This window comes from Toxotes jaculatrix, chromosome 15 (assembly GCF_017976425.1).
Source record: "Toxotes jaculatrix isolate fToxJac2 chromosome 15, fToxJac2.pri, whole genome shotgun sequence".
NCBI lineage: Eukaryota > Metazoa > Chordata > Actinopteri > Toxotidae > Toxotes > Toxotes jaculatrix.
In genome coordinates, this window is record NC_054408.1 from 19,113,823 (window position 1) to 19,139,959 (window position 26,137).

Sequence of the window (26,137 nt, forward strand, 5' to 3'; positions counted from 1 at the left end):
TAGCTGCTGGAACAGACAGATGCAAAAATAAGAAATATAGAATAAACAATATAATAATAGATATTTTTTTCTGACTAATCAGTTTTCACATCTCTTTTAGAGCTTGAGGGAGCTCATCTAGCACGGCTGTGGCTGTTGTTGTTTATTGTTGATTCATTATTTACCATAGTGAGGAGCAGTTGCAAACGTCACAACATTAAACTTTCATCTCCACAAAGACCCGTAGAATGTCACCATCAATCACCGTCACCCTTCACTGTCAATCTGCTCTCCCTCTCTCTCTTTTCACTTGCATCTCTCTTTTATCTTTCTCACCCTTTCTATTCACATGCTCTCTTTTCAGTCCATCTCGCCGTTTGACCTTTTGTTTATCTCTTTATCTCTTCCTTGTCCTTTAACTCCTCGTCCCCACCTTTTATCTCTCATCTGTTTTTTTCTTCCCTTACATTTTCTGTTTTCATCTCTTCTGCACTCCCATTATGTTTTCACTTTATTTTCAAATAGAAATGGTCACTTTGTTTAGTTCTTTTTTAACATTATTCATGGAAATACCATATTTTAATGCTTGTTAGACTAAAGCACATTTGTCAGTGTATGTAACAGTATCCCTTTGATCTGCAACATGCTTTCATTTAGTTCTTCTGTTTGGGAGCGCTCTGGCTCAATTCCCTATGAAGAATCCCCTTTGGCAGCTTGATTAAAGTTATGCATCAACGTTGCAGCAGCAAGAAGGAAAAACAATGAAATAGGCTGATGGAAAGCAACTCAGAGGGGCTGTGGAGTGAAACAATTCCTGTCGCAGTCACAAGAGTCTTGCTCCAAGATGAGATCAAATGGTGACACCAAATTATTCCTGACCTAAAAGTCAAATTCATTTGTGAACATATTCTAGCAAAGCAGCAACTTCATCTGGCCAGACTGGATGTAGCAAAACCCAATAACCATTAAAGAGTAATGATAATAGTATGTGTTGGCCTGTTAACTTCAAATGACTTCCATTTTTAAATCACTTCTGACCATTTCCAAAGCTTTTCAGTGGAATATCTAGCTTCCTGTCAATTTCATTTCACATTATCATTTCACAGATCTGAGATATAAAATCCATCACAGTAAACATATGGTTACTTTTTACTGTTATATTATTACTCTGTGGTACTGCAGTTGAAAAAAGTTCGTTAAAAAAGTCTTAACAAAGATCGAACATGATTTTTAAATGCAAGAACTGCACTAAGCTTTTATTTCAAAGATCTCTACAACGTCATTGATTTGAGCAGACAACTGCTAAAAACATGAACTGATTAAGTATTCTGACCAAAAAACTAAACACAGAAGACAAACAATATGAAAGCCTGATTGCTGTGAAAAGGCTGATATGAAATCTTTCTAAACAGTTTCTGCTTGAAACTGCATTTCTATGTAACGATCACATTACTTGCATCAACTTTCGTTCCCATTGCAGACTGATTTTGACACCCTTACAAACGAACCGATGAACAGATTCCTTTTGCTGTCTCCTGCTCAGATGCTCCCTGCTCCGAACTGCAAGGCATGTTGTCTGGGCTGCTACCTGACTCCCAGATCTCTGCGTCCTCCATGAGGGACATCCACGGCTCCATGGGTGCAGCCAGGCTAGTGGCCAGCCGGTCAGGATGGTTTCCCAACCCAACACAACCCATAGTTGGAGAAGAGTGGCTACAGGTATGTCAGTGTAACTTTATGGGCAATCCTGTTTTTAACATAACAGTACATGTTCTACAGATCTGGTCCCTTGTACCCAGTTAGAGAGACTGTCACTGAAGATAACGGGCTACAGGTGAAGCTCAGTTTACTGTGTCAGGAAGTAAATGTTGTTGGTTGCTGGCCTGTTCATAAATCTCAGTCAGTATCTTTTTGCCCATTTTCTACTACAGGAATAAGATATAAAGACTAACAGAACAAACCCGAAACAATAACCATCATTTACTTCGGCAACTGCACTGGCAACAAGAGAGGAAGATGTTTGCCTGACAAAAAGTGATATCCAAGCCCATTTGAGGAGAAAAGGGTGCAGGAGTCAGTTGCATGAAACAAAAGGTTTACCAGAGGATATTAGAGGAACAAAGCAGAGACTGAACTTACAATAATAATTCTGTTTGTCTGCGTTGCAGGTGGACCTTGGTGTGCCCAAGATGGTGCGTGGGATCATTACCCAGGGTGCAAGAGGGCTGGAGGGCAGCACCAGTGCTGAGAACAGGGCCTTTGTCAGGAAGTACAAACTGGCGCACAGCTTGACCGGCAAAGACTGGACATACATCACTGACAGCAAGACTGGGTTCGCTAAGGTAAAGAAGGGGAACACTCACACACAAACTTACTCTCGCAAACACATACACACGCACATAAAATCACTCTCTGTGTGACACATACGTACTGTATGTACTCTCCCCTCTCTGATTGTCGCTGTCAGTTCTTCCTCATTTGTAGTTTATTTATAGCTGTCTTTTAACTAAATCCCTCTTCACTCTCCTTCTCTTTCCCTCCCTCTTTGCGTCTGTCTCTTTCTCATTCTGCCTTGTCATTTTCAGCGAAAAAAAGCTATTTTATTACAGCCTCAGCTCTGATAATAATTCAATTTAATCACTTCACCCCTCATTCCCCCTGCCTCTGTCTTAGCTTCTTTCTAAGTCTTCTGTACTCTCCCTCTCTGCTTTTCTCTGTCTTTCTATCCTCTCATTCACTCATCCTCTATTTGTCTCTCATGGGTGTTAATTAAAAATGTCTTTCCTGCATCACCACCCAACACTGCTGGCAGTCTAACGCACCATGAGACAGGGCACTTTAAACACTGTTCTCCTTTCTCAGACTCAGTCTTAAAACCCTTTAATAGTACTTCTGAGTGCCTGGCTTTTGTCCTGATGCTAAAATCCTGTTCTCTCTCATCTGCCTGTCTTTTTAAATGAGCATCCTGGGAAATTCATCATACGTTTTTAAAATTCCAAGAACGGGAAAGACAGAAGATAAAATTCAATTAATGAAACCAATATTACAACTTTCACAGCCCACATTTTTTTGAAAGGATTGGTGCAGTCTAGTCAGTTTTCAACTCGTAATAAATCTTTTTGCCAGGGGCTGCTGTAAGCTGCCTCAAAAATTATTTGAAAATCAAAGGAAACATTCCCTCTGTTGTTATGTTTATGGCACGTGTCATTCTGTGCTGGGAAAACAATGCTGATTAGGAGTGTTACATGACTTTGTAAAGACAAGCTTACAATTTTCCGATTGTTTTACAATGAGACAGTGTAGCAGGCAACAGCAATTTGCCATTAGATTGATTTTCCTGTTGAGAGTGTGAGGTGAACTCAGGAATGTTAAAATTGGCAGGAAAACATCCTTTTTTACTGGAGGGGAAAATGTTTTATCCTTACTTTGTTCCTTGTTGTAAAATAAAGACAGGAAACACTCTCTAATAACTCTCTAAACACTAAAAACCCTACCAACATGCCTGTGCTTCCCTCCTCTTAGATTTTCGAAGGGAATAGCCACTACGACACTCCTGAGGTGCGGAGGTTCGATGAGATAGTGGCACAGTACATTAGAGTCTTTCCAGAGAGGTGGTCTCCTGCTGGGATTGGCATGAGGATGGAGGTCCTTGGCTGTGACCTGCCTGGTAAGAACACACTCTTGCACATGTAAGATAACAGAAGGCTACACACACTTCTAGGTAAGAATATGCACACAGATGAACTTTCGACTCTGAGCTTGCAGGAATGTGCTGTTGTGAACACACATAGAAATACACACAGTTTATCACCATAACTGTTATGATACTTCTGAATATATGCATATTACATGATCCATAAACACAGTTACAAACAAAACATTAGCACTTAAATGTGCTGTGCAAGTCACACTATTAATCTCTTTGTCATCTGTGATGAATTTATGTTTGAGTTCATGTTTGGTTGTGGGTTTGTGAACATTTAAAGTGTATTTTTATCTGCCTGGCTTTATGTCTCTGTCTCTGTATGTAGAGTATATACATATATATACAATATTTGAATGTGCGTGTGCATATACTTCTATATACTATATACTGATGTGCATTGTGTGGGTGAAGTGGTGGGTAGAGTTAATCATCTCACTCTATAGGAGATTTTGCAGCATGTCTGGACAGGGATTAACATGTCTAGGTCATGGGACTTTTACTAATAGTGGCCAGCTGTGCAGTTGTAGTATATTGTGTTCACAGCCTGTTATGTTAATAACATGTAGCTAGTGTGTAGTGAAAGATTACATGCAGTACATGCTCCCCTTAATTTCGGTTTCCACGATTAGCTTTGCTTTTTCAACTGATATATTTTTCAATTTAAGGATTGATATAAACAGTTGATTATAAAGAGTGAAAAAATTGTGTGAATGGTCATGAATGCAAACTGTTATGTATATGTGTCTTTATTTAGCTGTGTAAGCACTATTAGTACAATATGTTACTGATATGTACTGTGTGGCAAGCAAATTTTTTTCCCAGCTGCACAATGACTTCAGTAATAAAGCAGGTCTTTGTACAAAGGCCTACATTTATTACTTAACAGTACTTACATGCTGCATAAATTCACCAGTACATGAAGTATAGACAATGGACACCTTGTCACTAAAGTTAATAATTCATATCCTATGTTATGAAGTAATCAGAGCCCAAATACAGTCTTGTTATTATCATTACATCTAAAAACAGCATATTTACTTAGATTATGTTTTCTTAACCATTATTCTATACTTAACTTGAAATGGCTTGTTAAAAATGCTACTTTAACCTCCTTTCCCCTTCATGTGCCATCAGAGTTTACAGCTTTAGTCAGGTTGTGATATGTGACAGGTAAAGACAAGAACAGGAACTGACACATACCTGTTCCCAGTGGACATGGCGTTGGTTGGCTGCAACCGATGGTCTCCCACTAGAATTCTGTATTTTGGGACATTTATTTGTGATGGTTAAGGTTAAGAGTAAGGTGTGAATTGAAATTGGGTTAAGTTTAGGGTTAGGCATCAATTGTTTTTGGTTAAGGTTAGAGTTAGGGTTAGGCTGTCCACAATGAATGGATGTCAGTGCAGTGTCCTAACAAGGATAGCTGCACAAACTTGTTAGTGTGTGTGGGTGTGTGAAAGGAGAGAGAGGAAGAGAGATCCCAAAGGGAAGGATACATCCTAGATGTGTCAGGACTAGCCAGGCGACTGGAGATGATGGGGAGAGAAGGGACATCCTCTACTGTTAACACAGGTTTTAACAGGTTACCATGGGTATATGAGACATAAACCTAAGGCATAACACAGATTTACATTTTACCTCAGGGAAAAAATTTTATTTTCAAGAACAAGCAACTATTTGTGCGATAACATGGAGGATTACCTGTTATAATATATCTAACAGAAAGGTACAGCAGTCAGTGGAAAACTGAAACTACCAGCGAAATCTTTAGTGACAGCTTTCATTCATTACCATTCAGTGGACATTTATGGCTTTACTTCATTAAAAGGGGAACAGAACTACTGTATTAAATGTAATTATAGCACATTTACTTCCATCTACATCTATTTTATAGTTTTTCCCAATTACACTTAGTGGTTTCAAACCCAGCTCTATTTTAATCTCTCTCCCAGTTAATGACATCTTTAATGAGCAGACATGAAAGGTGGTGTGTTTAATATCTTTGATATCTTTCCTGGTTGAAACTTTTTTTTTTTTTTTCCATTTTGACTTTCAGGTGACTGGCAGCAAGCAGAATCTAAAATATGAATGAACTGATGTAAAACCTTCAGGCACAATAAAGTGAACTTACCGTAACTGTTTTATACAAAGATTGGTAACAAATAATTTCCTTATAATGGAGATAGGGTTTACATGATGTGTCTAGTCATGCTGACTGAAACCTATGCGACTGCACTGGCAGAATCTTTTTCTGTCCCTACACATTGCTTGTTATTGCACCTAATAACATCATGCACATCATATCTGTAGCCATCATCTCCATGATCACAGTACGGATCAACCTCTTGGCTACTGGAGTTGCAGTGATTGTCTGCTGCTCTGGCTGTCTGCATGCCAGATGTTTACCCTCTGGATGTAATCCGTGCATTAGACACGATAACAGTTCATTCCCACTTCACATGATCACCACAGCAACTGCTCCTGCTACCATCCTAAATACTTAAATACCACACACAACCACACACAAAGATAATTCTGCATCCTAATGGCTTAGAGCAAGTCAATTTTGTAAAAATTTCACTTTGTCTGGTTTTTAATTGTCTCCACACCAGGTGACGTTAAGATAATAACACTGAAAAACACATGATCTCACCAGCTATGCAGTCACAATCATTTCGCTAGTGCTATAAAGGAAAGCGATAAAACAGAAATCTAACCAAAGACTAAATACACTTTGTTTCTTTGTGTGTGTGTGTGTGTGTGTGTGTGTGTGTGTGTGTGTGTGTGCGTGTCTGTCTGTCTGTCTGTGTGTGTGTGCGTGTGTGTGTGTGTGTGTGTGTGTGTGTGTGTGTGTGTGTGTGTGTGTGTGTGTGTGTGTGTGTGCCAGCAAGTGTTGAGTTGTAACGGAAGATAAAATATTCAACAGAGTGCATCAGCTTCAGTCCACTGAACACAGCTGTTTACACATAAGTCACAAGCACACAAAAACACTCACACATTTAACTCTAGTGGACCTCTCCCATAAATTCAGACACACAAACGCGGAGACACACGTGGACAGGAACAAAGACATATACAGGAAAAGACTAAACAGCACCTTTCTCTCCTGTGAAGTTGTTTTCTCTCCTCTAATTTTTTCCATTCCACTAAACAGGCAGGATTAAAAGAGTTCAGGCCCTTATTATTTTTTTATCCAAGCAGGATATCCATGAGGCTACCCCACATTAAAAGGGGGCACATTCGAACTCTTATAAACTTTGAACTGTGGGAGTTCCCTTTTTCCCAGCACCTCAACATATACGGTGGAGTCACAGCCCCGCCTGTCTCAGCGCAGCTCAGGAACTGAAGAAGTGAATTATTGAATTGTTGAATAAATAAGAAGAGGCATCAGCAGTGTAAAGCAATCGCATGTTGACTGACACACTCACAAGCATAGACACACAGAAGCTAGTCTGCAGTGGATGCAGCAATCAGAGTGGCTGTTCTATTATTCAGTGGTTGGTTTCAGACCTCTATTCTCTCGCTTTTTTCTATGGACCCTGGAACGAACATGGGGCTCTACTCGTGACAGCCCCCGTCATTCTTAGGTCATTGTTGTATTTTACCGGGTCTGTGAATATTTGAATTACACTTTGAAGAAACTAGTTTATATCCAAGTTCCTGACAGCTGTTGTCATAAATCACATACCTGGACCATTGGAAATCTTTGACATCATGGCAAGATTCATATATTTAACCTTCCAAATTACTGATTAACCATCAGGAGACGCATCCTTGTCCACCCATTTACTGTATTTATACGTAAGCGTTTACTGTATTTATGTGTAAGCAGCATGTTGTGTTGCCTTAGACTAATTTATTCATCATTCAAAAGCAGAGTCAAAGACAGCGTGATATGATGTCAGTCACAAACCTCATATCCTCTAAAAATCAGCTTTTACAAACTCACGACATTGCTTTTCCATTACTGCCCCTGTATTGTATTCATATTTCACAATGAAGCACGCTGACCTGGCCTCCGGGCTGTAAAACAATTTCCTCACATGGGAGAGACAATCGCAGAACCCAATTACAATGAAGAAATCCAAAATTACGGATACAGGGTTCTTAGGGGGCACACAATATTGTAGTTTAGCATCTCATTATTGCGCCAAACCCACGGTGCAAAAGCAGAGACAAAAGCCAGAATATTATTGCAGGACTCATTCTAATCATTCACGCTAGCTATGGAGGCAACATGTAATTTAGGTCTCGTAACCCTGACTATTGGATATGAACAGAAAGCTGCCAAGCTGCCAGATTTGTTCATGTTTTAAATGACTGAGCTATCAGAACATCTGCTATGCTCTCATCTCTTTCACTCCACACCTAGTTGTTGGCAGGCAGGCAGGCACATATGTACACACACACACACACACATACATACACACACCACCTGTTTGGCATAAAGACGAGGGTTTGTTCTTAGTTGTGTAAATACACGCTTAGTTTCTCATCTCCATTGAAAACTATAGTGTCATGGGTGGAGTACTTGAGGAAAATAACAGAGAGACGCTGACGAACGCAGACAGAGAGAGAAAGCAGCTTTGTGTCCGGATGTTTTCATTCATCTGCTGCTGCTCTTTGAATCAAGGATCTCTCACTTGTCATCAAATCTTAGACACTGCCAACCAGATTCTGACGGAAATCACATTTCTTACCTCTGTGTTCCAACAAAACCACAATGATTAACCCAGCAGGCTCAAAAAACTTTAGCCTAGTATTTAAGATTTATGTATTTTAATTGCATACAAGACTTTCATCCATTTGGATTACATAGTTAAACTTAAACAAGCTAATAAGCTAAATATGTTGCATATTTATCAGTCAAACATAACTGAAACAAGTAAAAGTGAGATTTATGTAAGAGAACTATTAAATCCAGTGCATTTAAAATGCTTCGTAACCAGGTTTATAGTGCATAAAATGGGTCACATTTTTATGTTTGAAGCTTAATTAAAGGTATTTATTTATTAAGTATTTAGCATTTGTGTCAGTCATTCACATGTTGATTACGCTGGATATGGAAAACACACAAACACACTCAAACACATCCATAGTTACAGTGGCACCCTGGAGGGAATGTTGTTTAGAGTTCTTCCTCTAGAACATTCTAGAGGTGTTCTGCTGTTCCAGGTTTCCAGCCAGTCTCTCAGGTTTAGCCAAGCGTGTGTGTGTGCGTGCGTGCGTGTGTGTGTGCATGTGTCCAACATTGCTGATCGGTTTCACATGTGAGCCGTGGCTCCAGTCCAGACACTTTCATGTGATTGGTGGGATGTGTCCTCAGTTACACCCACTCATCTCTCTCTCCTCTGCTCCTCCTTCTCACAGCCCCCCCACCCATCCACCCCCCACAGAGATCAGTGTCATTATATAAATATTATATAAACACAAAATTTATTGACAATGACAACAACCAAGTTACAAAATATTTTTTAAAAGTAATGAAAACATTACATGCACAGAAATATTCTCAAAATGGGAAGCACCCTCCAAGCACCCTGACAAACAGTTTTATTCTTGGTAGTTTTAATAATATTCAAAGATCAAGCAATGGGTAGGCATGCAGTGTTATTATATCATTATTAATAATTATTGATCAACTTCACTTTTGGTGATGTTGCAGCCAAAGTCATCTAAAACCAACTGAAAAAAAAAAACATCATAAATACAAGCAGCATAGTGGCTTGCTTTAATAAAAAAGTAAGACTTGCAGCTGATTCCATTATTTCACTTCATACAGTTACAGCCCTGACCCTACACTTTAATACCAACAGGTATAAACACATTAGAAGGAAGGAAAAATAATGTTAGACAGGGATTGTGCAGATGTTTGTAGCTTCAGCAGTACCCACTCTATCCCCGCCCCTTTGACTCCCTTCCCATTAGAAGAATGTAATCACTCCTGTCTTCTGCCAAGGCCACTGTTACAACCCTCCCCACCAGTTCCTGAAGGGATAATTCTTCAGGGTTTTTACAGGACACCAGCAGTATGTTTCCAGGTAGCTGATGAGCAAAGCACTGGAAGTGCCTGAGTGACAAAAAAAAACAAAAAAACTGCCCATCGCTGTAGAGGGGTTCAGTCTTCGATGGCACTGCTCCTGGCTCCGTTGTACATTTCAGCAAACACAACAGGAATGAAAATCAAGCACACACCCAAAGACGTTCTTAATTTATTTAAAACCATATACAGTCCATTCGTTGCACTTCAGGAGGACAGTTAAGTTTATCCTTTCCCTCTCTCCTATTTGAGACATCACACATTGAAACACTTAAGACTGGGCACAGGTTCCTTGTGGGTGCCTGTGTGTTTATATGTGTCTGTGCGCAAAAAATCTTGTGTTTTTCCAATATAAATATTTAGTTTTGGCTCGCCATGTCTTTGCAGTGTTTTCCAGATATGCCTGCCTATGTTTTTCTCTCTTTCCTTATCCACCTATCTCTCATCATCCATCTATCCATCCATCCATCTATCCCTTGTTAAGCTTTCGATTGTAAGGTCATAGGTTCACTGTTGTTTCCTCCTATCACTGATCTGGGATTTAACTTTTGGTGGCCAGTCACAAGCCAAAATTTAAAACACAGATTATGAACCTGCTGTCAAGCTCAAGTTGAGTCTTTCTACTGTAAGAAATAGACAACAATTTATATCATTTATGCTAATATTTTCTAGTGCTCATTAATGTCTGTTTGAAACCATAGTGAGAAGACAGGCCTATATTTTTAGTGATGTTCAGAGAAACACAAAATGTGTAAATTTTTTATCCCAAAATTGACCCAAAATTTACACACAGTCTGTTGCTGTACCAGCAATTTAATATTGCCAAAAAAGTTCTGACTGGATAATGGAAGTTATTCAAACCATGCCCTTGTTAACACATTAGTGCTTGGTGATCTAGAACGCTGTCCCTCTCTTCTCCAGAGAATTTAATGGCATACTTGCCTGATGGTTTTTGCCACTCTTAAACTCATTTCCTTTGTAGCTGACTATGATTCACTGATGTAGTTAGCCATTCGTTGCCAGCAGCTTCTTTTTATCATCTCAGTTGTTGTCGTCCTTAGCTTGACACTTAAGGCTATAATTACAATCACATACCTTGTGGTGCTTTGTTGCACAATGGGCTAATGAGCAATTCACTGCCAGTAGTTTCCTGACATAAAGAGTGTCTTTGCCTCTAGTGTCTCAGCTGTGTAGCTCATGGCTCTGCCTTTTAGTTACGCTTTATTATAGATTTCTTTTTTACCACAGTCATGTGGTTAGTCTTATACCACCAATACATTTTACTGGTTTACAGAAGCTCTCTCTCCCCATCTAGTAGACATTAAAACTTGTGGTCCAGCACAGCACTTACCATAAAACCAGATATTATTGGTAGCTTGCTGTACAATGGGCTAATTAGGCATTTAGTCTGGAAAGAGTTTCCTGCTGTAAATAACTCATTTTCCCACCCACTCATCTTCAGAAGAGGGAGTCATAATTAGTCTATCACTTTAAACTACATACAAATCAAACCTGCACTTTTGGTTTTTTAAGTACAGTTGTCTGATTTGCCATTCACTGGCATGATTTTCATCCAAAAGCACTCATGTTTTCCACCATTACTTCTCATTTGATGTCGTTCTTTAACATTTAACTGCCTCATTCTCGGTACAGCAATGATCAGCTTTACATACAAGTTTCCAAGTTTCCTTTCACAAAGAACTTTCTTTCTCTTAGCGATTTTTTTTATGCATAGCACACAGTTTTAGCAATGTACTAACATGTACTATTGGTTATTTCCCAAATTTGGAAACAGTTTATAGCAAGCACATTTTGTTATTCACAATATTGTACTTTGAAAAGTTAATAAGATAAATTATAAAAATGTGTTTTCAATGATAAATTATACTTGCAATGAATAGATTCCTGTCACAGACTTTTTAGCCAGTGGTAACATTGCTAAGAGTTATTAAATATCAGCGGAGGTCCCAGTTACAGTAAAGTACAATAAAATGGACATTATCCCCTCACACACGTAGGGTCTGCCATTGAGTCTGCCAGTCGATCGCATAGTCGTTTAGCAAAAGAAATCCCCCCACACACATGCACCATGTCACCAATAATTTGAGTAGTGACGACATTCTCTCTCCTTCCCACACACATACACACAAACTCACATTCTGTGTCAGTAGTCATTATTTAGGCTGACAGAGGTAGATTTATACCCAGAGCTCTTTCCATAATTGAACAGTTTTCATCTCTCTGTTTCCTCTTCACCCTGCTCAGTCAGCAGATTTACAATGAGCACTTGGGCCTATGACTGTGTGTGTGTGTGTGTGTGTGTGTGTGTGTGTGTGTGTGTGTGTGTGTGTGTGTGTGTGTGTGTGTGTGTGTGTTTAGCGAACTGAAGGCCTTCTGTTTCTCAGTTTGAGGTTTGCATGTGTATATAAGGAAGGGACAGAGGTAGAGATTCATGGCAAGTGGCTGTAACTCAGTGGTGTTCAGGATCACCCATCTGCAGTATACAGATGTAAAGATTGTTATTTCTTTTACGTTCATGTTTGAAACCTTATGTTTAAAACATTACTGGCTGTGTTATCCTCCTCAGTATTTCCACACAAGTGGCTAAACACACTGCTGCCTTGCACTTGTCCCTCAATTGCATGCAGTTCACCAAGTAAAACAACCATTACAGGCAAAAGCAAACTGAAATTACAGAAGTTTTGTTTAATAACTACAAAAAGAAATGTAAAGTAAACAATCATAATAAAGTAATTTATTTAAAACACTTTACTGACCTTCAAAGTTGCCACAGAGAGGACCCTCACAGATAGAAAGAGGAGAAGAGGAAGGGAGAAAGAAAAGGAGAGGGGAGGACAGACAGAAAGCAAAATTGGATTAGACGAGTGAAGAGGAGATGGAGATAGACATGGGAGGCTGACAGGAGCTGTGTGTGGTCACTAATTAGGAAAATGGTGGTGAGAGGTGGAAAGGGTTATGTTTCCTGCTTCATGTCTGTCTCTCTCTCTCTCCCTCCCTCTCTCTCTCCCTCTCTCTCTCTCTCTCTCTCTCTCTCTCTCTCTCCCTCCCTCTCTTTCTCTCTCTCTCTCTCTCCCTCCCTCTCTCCTCTCCATATGGGGGGCTAATTACAGTGGTAAAGGGCACCAAATTAAAACAGCTTAATGTCAGCAGCTGGGAGCTACTTATTCAATGTTAATATCTGATTCTGTGTGTGTGTGTTGGGACAGCAATATGAGGCCACCCTGTTTATATAATTATCCTGCATACTTTCAATGTGAGCAAACTGTGTAAACAACTCAATAAAGTTATGCGCACACACAATAAACGTAAGAGGAGTGTAGGAACCTAGATACTGCACTGAACTCAAAGCTTTTAGCAAAGGCTAGCAAAGGTTAAGAGTTCACACTAAACATGACAGACACACAAAGAGAGAGCGAGAGAGAGATCACCAAGCAAGTCATGGAGACATCTAGAACATCCAAACAAGCAGTAAATCAACTCAGGATCTCAGATTTAGTAAGCTGGTGGTTGGAACAGACATAAAATAACACCAGACAGAGTTATGGCACAGAGAGCAGCCTGAAAGGTTGCGAGGAAAGTGAGAGATTGTAGGAAAAGAGCACAAGAAAGAAACACAATCTTAACAAAGAGGGAGAAAGAGCTGCGGGCAGACAACAGCAAAGGACGAGTGGAAATCAAAATATGCCTCAGGGAGAGATGACAGAAAGAGAACGAGAGAAAGAGTTATGGAGAAGAAAATTGCGGTTGTGGTAAAACAGAAACAACACTAGATAGGGTTTCACTTCTATACCGGAGAGGCAGAGGAAAAGAGAGATCGACTTTGTGTGTGTGTGTGTGTGTGAGTGAGATTGAGAGTGTGTGTGTGTGTGTGTGTGTGAGATTGAGAGTGTGTGTGTGTGTGTGTGAGATTGAGAGTATGTTTTTGTACGTGCGTGATGTGTGTGTGTGTAGATAGAGCTTTTTGTGGTGTTGATGGTGGTTTTGCGAAGCAGAACTGAAACTGGTCAGATTTATTGTGACAAATACAGAGAGAAGCTAGGGAGATGGAGGGGATTTGCAAAAGAGAAGGATAGATGAGGGAGGGAAAAGAAAAAAGGCAGAGAGACCATGAAATGAATGGCAGAGAGCTTCTGAGAATAATTTGGTGCGAGGTTTGTGGTGGCAGACTTGCCATGCAAACCAGCCTTCTGTTCTCTTTCGTCAACATATAGGCACAGACACCACGTACCACGTACTTAGACCTGTGTGTGTGTGTGTGTGTGACATTCAGGAACATGTAAGGCAGCTTAACCAACAGTAGAAAACTGCTTATTAAGACCAGAAGGTCTTGGGGTTATACTGACATACCCCACTGCTGACGTGTGTGTGTGTCTGAGTTTGTGTGCCTCTGTTTGATCTATCATACACTGGTTGCATGCTGCTGTGCACCAAGGTCAGTTTGAGTGCAGCATCTATCATCATAGCGGTGTGTGTGTGTGTATGTGTATGTGTATGTGTATGTGTATGTGTATGTGTGTGTGTGTGTGTGTTGTGCCAGCCTGCAGTGGATGAAAAGAGTGGTGAGGCACAGTCTTCAGCTGAGTGCCAGCTCACTGCCTCAGCTCACTCTGTCACTGCCTGGATCATGACAAACTTCAGCCTTAATACACAGTCCTGGAAAACAACAGTGAAGTGTTTACAAACATCATTAGTTACCATATAATATCTAAATCTTGCTTGGCTCAAATGTCACAGCTTCATTATTCAGTTATTACTACTTTCCTGTGTGTTGTGATGCAGTCGTAGAACAAATGTGAGCATTTAAAAAGAGCTCAGATTTGCTTAGTGTAAGTCCATTATGTTAATTATTAGGTATTTGAATGTATTGGAAATTAAACATAATTAAATAAGATTAACTTTTGATGCTCGTGGGAAATAAAGAGTGTGATGTAATATATGTTTCTCTGTTCTGCCATGTCTTCTCATTGTCTTCTATTTTGTTCTACTCTATTATAACATTTTTTTTTCTTTTCTTTTTCCTGTTGACAGAAACCACCACTGTACCTGACACAGTGACCCCCACTGTGCCCAGAGTGGAACAGACCACTGCTGCAATGAGACCTGGTAAACACACACACACACACACACACACACTCAGTTCCAGCACTCTTACACACAGTATGTCCACACACTCACTCATTCAGAGTTCTTGCAAGCGCACATGCATTTAGTTTTTCTCCCTGTCTCTCGTCCACACACACTTACGCACACACTCACGCTCTTAAGGTCAAACTCATGATGTCATCATGCACCACAGGGCCTCTGGGCTTTGAAGTCCGTTAGATTCGAGAGTCCCACAGGAAGCTCTGTTTGAGTGAAAATAAGCTCTCACAGCCAGAGGATCCTGCGACCTCACACACACACACATACACACACACACACACACACACACACACACACACACACACACACACACACACACACGCACACATACACTCGCACACACAAATTGGGAATATAATTTCACAGCTATAGGTCAGTGACTGTCAGGCAAGTAGCCTCCCTGGAGTTTATGTATAGTAAAGTACAGTAGTTTAAGGAGGCCCTTGTACATTTTATAAAGGTCTACTTTCTATAACTGTTTTTGTCCTGTATATTTATCCTGTATATTTATTAACTCTCATGCTTTCTTAAATGTGCTCTACTTGTCCTTTTGCTTTGTAACTGCACCCGTGTACTGTACTGTTTTCTTTGTGTCGACTATTTGTCTGTGTTCGCTTTCTTTCATCCTCTCTGCTGATTCTTTTCTCTCACCCATTCTCCCTCCACATAATCGCTCTTTTACTGTAATATTTGTATTCAGCATGATTTATTGAGATGTCATGTTACATGAGCACCATTGCCAAAACATCTAAACACAATGGGAATCTCTCTTAAAGCACTATCAAAATAAAGAGGAGCCAGCCATTATGGCATCAAGTCTCATAAAAGGATTATAAGAAGCTGAGACAAAAAGGTTTAAATTTGACATGATGCTAAAAACAAAACAGGCAACTTGATTATCTGTTGTATTTACTCAGAAGTCAAATCACATGTGCTATCAAATGTCTTTATTCACAACCTACGTCTGTCTTTCTCTTCCCGCAGCCACCACTCCATCCCTGTCAGCTGTATGTGACTTCGAGCAGAGCTTGTGTGGCTGGTCAGCTGATCCCCAGTCAGGTGTGAGCTGGTCCCTGCACACAGCCAGCAGCAGTTCAACCGCACACGGCACACATGAAACGAGGCAGGATCTGGCACTGGGATCAGACAGTGAGTACATCGAGTATACAGTTAGAATCACATGCACGTAACTTAAAACAAATGGTCATTACCCACACATCATGAGTTCTCCATTCCCCAAATTGTGTGTGTCATAACACAAATTACATAAGTCATTTTCATACAAATAAACCTTTTCTTATATGGTGCTTATTCTTAAATAGGTATGAATTTATTCTGATCTTAATTGAATAGTTACAGTACATGTATCTGATTAATCCCCATCAAATGTTCTCATACAGACACACTGTACAAACTTCCTAATCCAAACTCCGCGGTTAACCTTCCAACCGTACTTTGGATTTGGAGCTACAGTGTGAGAACCCATGCAAGGTTTTCCGGGCAGGTTTTCTTCTCTTATTAAACATTCAAACTTTCTGAATACTTTGTGTGCCCATTAGAACCCATTTCAGTTCTCATAATTCTGGGCATTCTTCATTTCAGGACATTTCTCATTTTTTAAACACAGAAAAAAAAAGAAAAAGTATAGTCATGATGAGATGTTTGACCTCCCTCAGTACAAAGCCTTCTCGAGCTAATTAAGAGCAAAGCAGTTGTCCTGTGGTGGAATATTACACATCCCAGTGCTGGGAGGAACCACTGACAGCAACAATGATGCAAGGATTTCACTCTGATCTACTTAAAGTGTGTACGACGACTTAATTGGAGTTTTAAAAAAAAATGTTAGGTTTAACAGTTTCACTTTCCCTAACCTAATTTGTTACTTTATCGCCTCTTCTGTTTTTTTTTTAATCCCTCTTTTCAACCTCCTCTTTTTTTAATCGACAACTTTTTCTGGTTTTCTTAGAGTTTTGCTTCTCCACAATTTTTACAGTTTATTTCTGTTTTTTATTATTCACGCTTGTAGCATCTTTTGCTCAGTCTTTTATACTGTTCTCACCTTACTTCAGCCTCCTGGTTTGCTGTTTCTCTGTCTTCTTTTCCTTTATTTTATTCTATATCTCTTCTTTTCCTTTCTTCCTTTCTTCTAACTACAGATGTCAACATGTTGTAAGGGTTTACCTTGCTGCTTTCATTCCATCCTTCCTCTTAAGTTATCCCCCACTAACTCATTTTTGTATTTTCATGTCCCTTTCCATCTCCACCCTCTCACTTCATCACTGCGATCACTTCCTTTTCTCTCCTCACTGACCTCTCTCCCATTTCCTTCGGTGATACTTGCCTTTTTCCACATCTGTCCATCTTTAATAAGACAGCAGGAGAATAACCAAGACTGTTTTATCCATTACATACACACTGCCTCACCTAGCTCTCCACATTTCTCTCTCTCTCTCTCTCTCTCTCTCTCTCTCTCTCTCTCTCTCTCTCTCTCTCTCTCTCTCTCTCACTCTCACTCACGTACACACACTCTTACTGTACTGTACTTACACACCCATCAGGCACACACACATAGCCCAAAGCGGTCAGATATGTCAGATGATGGCTTTGACAGAAGTGCTGTCTTAGCTCTCCAGCTCTCCCCGAGGCTCCACACACACACACACACACACACACACACACACCTACACACCTACACACATCACTCAAGGTGGGACTGTCCGCGCATTAAACACTCGGTGGTGTGGGTTTGTCAGCCATACACACACACACGCACACACCTGACCTTGCCATCCACCAAGGTTTTCTCTGTATCTGTTGAAGCCTTCCAGTTTATGGTTGACTGAGCAGCTCCTTCATAAACAGAAAGGGCTGTGACATAAGGCCAGACTCTACATCACACTGCTGCATGAGTGTGTGATGCGTGTGTGTGCCTACAAACACGCTCATGTACGCAAGTGTATGTGTGTGTGTCTGTGCGTGTTTGAGTGTGTGTAATTGACTTAGCAGCGTCCCTGTCTCAGTGTTAGACAGCAACATGACATTAAGTCTTGTTCTACAGCAACATTAGTGCGGCACCCTGTCTGGGAGCTGTCTCAAAATGCAAATCAAATCCCCAGCCCTCCTTATTGAAAGGCCTTTTAGGGTTTTAAAAGAGAAAATCCGACCCAAACAGAGCTCATAACTTATTCTTTTGATCTCAGATAGGGCAAGACTGAAATTCTTTACCCTGTGGAGATTTTCATCGAAGGAAACTCTCCACACTAGTCGTCTTTGGAAATGGTTTAGTTACTGATAAGGAAGGGAAGGAAGGAATAAGGAGGGATTGAAAGAAGGTGAAAAGAAACTAAAATTGGCAGCATAGTATCAGTTTTAACATCTGGTCATATTACTTTCAACTGTCTCAATCTGATCCATAGGGTGTCATTGAGATACAAAACATAAACCAATCAGATTTCTCTGTGATTGTATTTTTACAAAGGTTTTGCTCATTTCCACCCTGGAACCAAAGGTTTTTGCCAGTTTTCAAAGATTTATGCTGTAATATGAAAAAGAACATTTCAAAAATTAACATTTAATCATGTAAACTGTATGTATTCTGACAACTAGCCACTTCAAATGCACCCTTGGTACTTTGTGCTTGCTTGGCTCACTGTGGTTGGCTGGTGTGAGTGCTGTCATTCACCACGTTGAGACTGTTTGAATAGGTTCATCTCAGCCTACTTCAAGTGAACACAGATTGGTCGAGGACAAGTAACAAGACAGTGTGATGGAAGATAATTAATTTTCGCATGAATTCAAAAACGAAACTACTAGAACATTTTCTCAGTCTGTGTGTTGATTGTGGGAATTGTCTGTGGAGCAACGTGTAGCTACCAAACAGCAAACAGCCTGGAGGTGTATTGATGGTTTGGACATAGCAATACAAGAAAATAAACTATTTTTTTCCCAGCAATCACGACTCCTTTCTCCTAGAGACTGCATTTGTATTCTCATGACACCCTCATTACATTTTTTATCAGTATAATGAAGAAACATTTTTAATGAACATATCTGAAAAGTAACAAAATGTTCATGCTGGACGTAGAGTATCTGCAAAATGTTGTTTTAATATGTACTCATAGCAACTACCACATTATTTCCATGTTTATGGTTATGTTTAGGCAGTTCAAAGAACATCATGGTTTTTCTATATTTAATGCAAATGAATCTCACCTTAAATTTAAGTGTTTTAGTAGCCTAACAACTCACAGGACTCAAAACGTCAGTCTCTGAAGTCAAAGTCATATGCAGTGATCCATCCAATCCAAAAAAAGATTAATTGTATACAAATGTATACACATAAGATTGAAGAATGTCAGGAATCAGTGTGAGACACCAAAAAGTTTGGTCTACTTCACCTTTTTGCTGATGCTCACTTTTGCCACTCAACCCAGTGTGACTTCCATACCTCCATACTCAAACTTGGAAAGGATGCACGTACACACACACACACACACACACACAGAATGACTGACAGATGAACTCACACACACACACAGATATAAACATAAACAAAGATGCCTACAAATGAACTGACACTCATGCAAACAGACACCAACACACACGCAGACATATACACATTTCCCTCCCTCCCTCAGAGCCAATTCTACATCCCTGCCTATCCCTCCCAAGGAGAGTTGTTAATTAATTCCCTCCCTTTGTACGTTCGCCAAGATCAAACGCAGAGAGACAGAAAAACACTGCAACTTTCTCTAACTGTACTTAATGAGCAACGGTAATTTAGGTCCCCCGTTTTCATTGCCTCCAAGTGAAGAAACAGAGCTACCTCAACCCAAATCCATTATTTATTAAGTGTGATGTGCTGCAAAATCTGTTGAAGGTTTTTTTTTTCTGTCTTAGCTGAGGGAGGGAGAAGAGAGGTGAAGGGATAGATAGATAGATGATAGATAGATAGATAGATAGATAGATAGATAGAATTTTTTGTTCTCTCCTGTTTCTCTCCTGTTTTTTATTGATTCTTAACCCTGTTTGCTTTGTTTTCCTTTTGTCTCTTCTCCTCTCCCCTTTCTTCTTCTTTTCTGTCTCTCTCCTTATGAGGTGTCACACAGCGTCTGTCGATAAAAAGACTATTTGCAGCTCCAGCGAAGCTTTTACTCTCTGGCCATAATAGACAAACTAGACAAACAGCCAAACACAGCAGCAGGCTAATGATTATGGTCCCGTTCAGGGTGGGGAGAACACTATAGTGCTGCCCTTCTTTTGCTCTCTCTGTCATTTTCTCTTTCTCTTATATGTCATATTTCCTCACTCTTTCACTCACCCACGCCTTCTTTCGCTTTACCTACTTTGCTCTTTGCCCCTTTCTATCCATTCTTTGGGCTGAGAGGCGAGAAGAGAAGTGAATGAGAGAAAAACATGATAGAGTGAGGAAGCATTTATACACAAATAGATGCACTACACATGCACAAGCATTGGGACTGTATTGGTATGATGGCTGTGCTGACTAAGTAGCAAAAACGGGGAGAGCAACAGAGCAGGGTGTCAGCATTCATAATGGCTGTTTAGCAGAGTTGTGCGTGCATGTGTGTTTGTTGTGTATATACGTGTGTTCATTTGTATCCATAGCCATTAGCGGCCATGATGAAATGGCAGTCTCATTTGCGGTTAAGCCTCATACCACTGAATGATGGTGGTAATACCTTAAACTCTAAACAACCACATCCCACTGCATTGCTGCATCACACTGTACTTGAGGCTCGTTTCACCGACAAGGGGTGAATCTGCTTTCTGCCGCAGCACAGCCACAAATGATAAAATTCATTCAAATGAAAATAAAAAGACTGGTGATGTGACAGTTTAGGGGCCACTAATTTATCACTAATCTCACAAGAACAATGCAGTAATCTAACACCAATTCTCTGTATCTTCTTTCCTGCCAGATTTCTCTGGGAACTACCTCCACCTGGATGCAGGCGCCCACACCCAGCGGAAGCGAGCCCGACTGCTGAGCCCTGAGGTTGGACCAGAGCGGGGCCCGCTCTGCCTCCTCTTCTACTACCAGCTCCAAGGGGAAGCGCAAGGGAGCCTGAGGGTCCTGCTGCGGGACAATGACCAGGAGGAGACACTGCTGTGGGTGCTTAAAGGAGACCAGGGGCCCCACTGGAGGGAGGGCCGTACCATTCTGCCCCAAAGCCCCAAAGAGTATCAGGTAAGTGTTGTTTTTGAAGGATTAAAATGATGGTTGGAACGGCTCAGAGTTTACCTATGTTTTACCATGTGATAACTATGTGTTTTAAAGACAAACACCAATGTAATTTGTCCATGTGTCCAACCTTCTATTGTCCAGGTGGTTTTTGAAGGTTTTTTTGATCACCCGACCAGAGGCCACATCAGAATAGACAACATCCACATGAGCAACAGTATCGAGCTGGAGCAGTGTACACGTAAGTCCCACCAATGTGTCAACCGGTCTGTCCTTCCATCTGATTCTCCCACTCCTTCACAGCAGACTACGTATGCTGTGTTTTCACCAGAGACCAAATGAGAGGGAGAGAAAAGGGGAAAAGAACTGTTTCTCGTTTACACACACTAAAAAAAAAAAAAGGGGGGGGGGGGGAATATATTTAAAAAAAAGAAAGTAGGCCACAAACGGCCTTTGGGCATGGATTCTAATCTATCTTTCATTATATATCCGTCTCTCTTTCTCCTTCAGCTATAAGAGCCACCCTACCTTACAGTTACTTGATCCTTCGCATTTTTCCTCCCAATCTCTCTCTCATTCTCTCTCACTTACCTGTTCTATCCTTAGCATCATCTTCTAGTCAGCCTCAGCCGTTGCTGGGTCATCAAGCAGTGAAAAAAATGTAGCTGTTCTGTGATGAAGTGCTTGAGAGACTGACTGTCTGTCTGTCTGTCTGTCTGTCTGACTGACTGACTGACTGACTGACTGACTACTATTAGTCACAACTGGCTTCCCACTTGTAAACCATTATGATTGTTTTGTTATCAGCATAAAAATGAAGTCTTGCTACAGACTAGGCACAGGGATTAAGTTTTAAATCCGTCACATTTTCTTGCTTGACAAACATCATTCTGACTCTGTGTCAATAGAGAATATTATGAATATTTATCAATATTTTGTGTTTGACACAGCATTAACTTTGTATACACTGGCTTTTGCAATGTTGTGAATTTTTCTGAGGCTTACATATGACATCTCAGAAGCCACTATTTCCTCCTCAAATTGTAATTTCTCACTATTGCATAAAGCCATGTTGAATATTACACTTATCCAATATGATATAGTCACAGGTCAGAGTAAGGCACTTATTTACTGATCGGCAGTGAGGGTTTTTAATCTGGGACGACATGTTTACTTTGATTTCTTTCTCTTCTTTCACCAGTGTTTTTACCATTCTCTTTTCATAGTTATTATTCCATCATGCACACTCTCAATGCTGATCTTTTCATTTTGTTTCTTTCTTCCATCTTCTCTCCATACACTGCTGCAACTCTGTTACTTGTGCTGCCATTCTTTCATGATTTCCCTCTGTGTTTTTTTTCCTCTCTCCCTCTCACTTTCATAAGAGATGTCACATCCTCCGGCAAATAATAAACAGTAGTAAATTTCAGTTCCTGTTCCCATGACCTTTAACTTACCTCCACCCTTCCTTTCCATTCTGTTCATTTTCCCTCTCTTCGCCCTGTCCCTCTCTCTTTTCACCCCATCTTCCATCAATCCTCTTCTTTCCTTTTCCTCTGTCCTACCTACCCAGCATGTCTGCTGCTACTAACACCTGCTGTGTAACCTTAGGTGGTGAGAGAAAAAGTATGATGACAGAGAGACAGTGACAGAGAGCAATGACGTGAAAGAGAGCAAGACACAATGACAAAGCAAAAAGAAGTAGCAAGAAGAAGCAGTAAGAGACACTGAGCAATAACAGATACTGAGAGAGCAAGAGAGAGACATTCAGGAACGACGCACTTCCTCTCTTCAAAACCTGTCATCCTACTCTTTTGTCTTACCCTCTTTATTTTTTCTCCCTTTTGTAAAAATAACTGGCATCCAGGAAGATTTATGTGCCTGTAGACTCCATCTCGGCACTTGACAAGTCTTTATCGATTTTCTCAAAAAGGAGTAACAAGTGCCTTCGCAGAAAGTGCAGTGTGCTGCAGTTTCGCAATTCATCTGTATTACTGTGTATTCCTGTTAACAGTCGTAAGAATTATAGTTGTATCATGACAATTTGATCATCAAATTATGCCACAGTACACTGAGTTTCAGCAAATCCCAAATGTGATATATTTGACATTGTATTTTATATTAGACTTTTTTTGGCCTACCTAAAGACACATTACTCATTCTGACATCTGATCCTTCTGGTTCAACACAGGTCAGTCTGCGGCTGACTGAAACTCATTCTTTGAGAATGAATCATCTAAACTTTTTATCACTAAATGAGGTCTATATAGTGTATATAGTGGTTCCATCGACGCTCTTATAAAAGCAGTTCCTACTGACAAACAGCCAGTTAGTCATCATTTTTTTCATACATATGAGTAACTATCCATTATCAGTAACATCTCTTGTTTTCTCTCTTTTCCAGAACCTTTCCCTGCCTTAACTCCCGGCATAACCAGTAAGTTCTTCTTCTTGTTCCATTTGTACTTCCTGTGCCATATGTCTGTGCTTCCTGCTTGTTGCTAAGCTCAGCTCGCAGCACTGCACTGGCCCTAAGTAACCTTGTTGGTGCTTAACATGTTACCATACAATCCTAAGTCATACAGACACCATCTACATTTATTCTTCTGGAAAAATTCTACTCTTGTGCATTATTTCCACACAAATCTAAATATGGTTCCTTACATGTATACATAGCTATGCATTTCTGAATTTGAAAACAGTGTTGTTAGGATGTACATTTTATTGATTTTGGTATGAGGACTTTTGATATGTGGAAGAAAATTACAGTGACAACACTGCAACTTGATGGAATGGATGCTTTGCATTGTTCCAGCATGTCTCCCTGCATGCTGGGCTGATACTTTTGGTCATGTAGTTTGATCCTGTATGTTTCTCAGTGAGACATTACATTTTTCACTACATAAACAAATAGTAACATGAGATTATTTACTACAACAGCAGCACTGGCAAGACTGCAAGTGCGACAGAGGAACATCAGGGTATATTTGCACATTCCATAGACAGATATGGTTCACGTCTTTAATGGTGTACACCATGCTGTGTGTGATCTTTCACTGGAATGCAGTTCTTAATTCTCAGTGTATGAGTGTGTCTATAAAACACAGAGACCCACAGCACATTACCGCAACAATGTTCATTTCCAGTTATTTGTATGGTGTTTGTAAGGTGCCATAGGAACAAAGGGTAAAACCAACAGGTCAGGGTTGAATTACTCAACGTGAAACAGTCTCCATCTGGTCTTTTTCTCTGGTCCTCAGTGAAATAAAAGAACTAAGCAGGACTTGCTTCCTCAGTCCAACCCTCACTATTTTCTAATTGTAGAGAGCAGCACACTCACTCCACATCCATTACTCCATCCTGGTTTGTTGTCAACATGTAAGCTCTCGTTGTCTGTATTTAACACCATATAAGGAGCCTCTCGTCGTCTCTTTTCTTTGTCTTGTTCCCCTCTTCTGGCCTATTCTGTGCTCTCTCTTCTCTGCTTCTCTACTTCCATCTCAGATAGCCTTTGCCACTCTTCTCTCTTCCTTTATTTTCACTTTTTCTTCGTTCACTTTTTCTCTGCTCTCTTTCTTTTCTATTCCTTTCTCTATTAGTCTACCCAGCAAGTTAGTTGCTGATCCTACCTGAATGAAATGCAGAGCTGATCACCATCCAACTTCCCTTTTCTCTGTTTTTTTTTCTATATTCTTTTTTTCCCTTCTCCTTCTTCAAATAGGCAAGTCTGAAAGCAGATAAAAAAAAGGGCTTAGGCAGATTATGCTACCGGATCTTTTTGTTTTCAAAGTCTGGGTTGAGACCTAAAACTCTGGCCACAAGACTGCTTCTGTTCTAAGGAAACTGGGCTCCACAATGACATTCTTTCAAAACATGTATATACAGTGCATACGCAATAATACAAATACAGTACATTCACAACTCTGAGTAGTATGTGATATATCAATATATCACAATTTGATTTTTGTTGTTTTTGTTTTTTAATTTGGTGATTCATGGCCACTGTTTTTTTCGTTACTTTAGATATAGGAAATCTAATTCCTTAAGCTCAGAGCTAAAGCACAAGAATAACTTCTACATGATTATGGTTACACACTTTCATTCAGTTTGTATCCATAGCAACCAAACCAAGCAAGTGTGGTGGTCGACTGTGAGACTGTATATAAAGGTGTGCTTAAATTTGTGTGTGTGTGTGTGTCCTTGTGTTCCTACTGTGTGTAGGGATCAGAAACATTCTTTGAATACCGCAGCAGCACTTGGTTTTGTTCGCCACAGTTCAATTCAATAAAAACATAAATACCATTCCCAAAAATAGTAAAGGCCAAGAGCCCAACTCCAAAAACTGAAGTCTCCTGACTGATACTCTATTTCAAGTATTTGACCCACTGCTTGTTGGTGTCTTAGACTGTTTGATCCTGGACAGGTATCATATGACTCCCAGCATGACAACATTGTCAGCTCTGACATACAGTGTGTTTTCATGAGACTGACCCCCGGGACGAAAGATTAAGTTGCTCCTTTGAGACGCATGTTGAAGAGTGAGCTTATAACCAAAGTGTTTCAATTCAAGACTTACTGAATACATTAGAAATGCCTTAGTTGTTATTTAATCTTGTGTGTCTTAATGGCAATAATTGAAGAGTGACTGTGCATGGGTAAAGAACTTACTTTTATTTGCTATAACTTCACCATAATGTGTATGATGGTCAGCAGTCAGTTAACTGTGATGCAAACATCCAGCGGGTAAAAATGAGGTTGAAGATGAATTTTGCATGATTGAAGCATAAACTGTAAATTAACTAGAAGAGAAATGAAGCACATTTTAAATTTAAAAATTAAAAAAAAAATCTCTTCATCTCTGCACTTTAAATTTTAGATGTATCCTACTCCTTCTATCATAAAATGACAAGTGACCAGTGGAGAAAAAAACGAATAAAAAATAAATGCAATAAAAATTAAGCAAACCTCAAATCTTAGATTTTAGGAGAAACTCCAGGAGAACTGGAGATAAAATTTCAAATGTTTCTCCTTAATTATTACCTGATAA

At 40.0% G+C, this 26,137-nt stretch overlaps 1 protein-coding gene across 3 annotated transcripts in view; it reads left to right on the forward strand.

Annotated features, from left to right (window-relative positions):
* LOC121194206 (neuropilin-2-like) overlaps positions 1–26,137 on the forward strand; it is a 102,130-nt gene that overhangs the window by 62,638 nt on the left and 13,355 nt on the right. For all 3 annotated transcript variants that reach the window (XR_005895363.1, XM_041056913.1, XM_041056915.1), the window contains exons 9-16: positions 1,523–1,698; positions 2,148–2,321; positions 3,502–3,646; positions 14,775–14,849; positions 15,873–16,037; positions 20,828–21,096; positions 21,235–21,331; positions 23,495–23,527. Coding sequence is in view for 2 of the 3 variants with exons in the window: in XM_041056913.1 (XP_040912847.1) it covers positions 1,523–1,698; positions 2,148–2,321; positions 3,502–3,646; positions 14,775–14,849; positions 15,873–16,037; positions 20,828–21,096; positions 21,235–21,331; positions 23,495–23,527 (1,134 nt within the window). In the remaining variant the exon portion in view is untranslated. The remainder of the gene's footprint in view (positions 1–1,522; positions 1,699–2,147; positions 2,322–3,501; positions 3,647–14,774; positions 14,850–15,872; positions 16,038–20,827; positions 21,097–21,234; positions 21,332–23,494; positions 23,528–26,137) is intronic.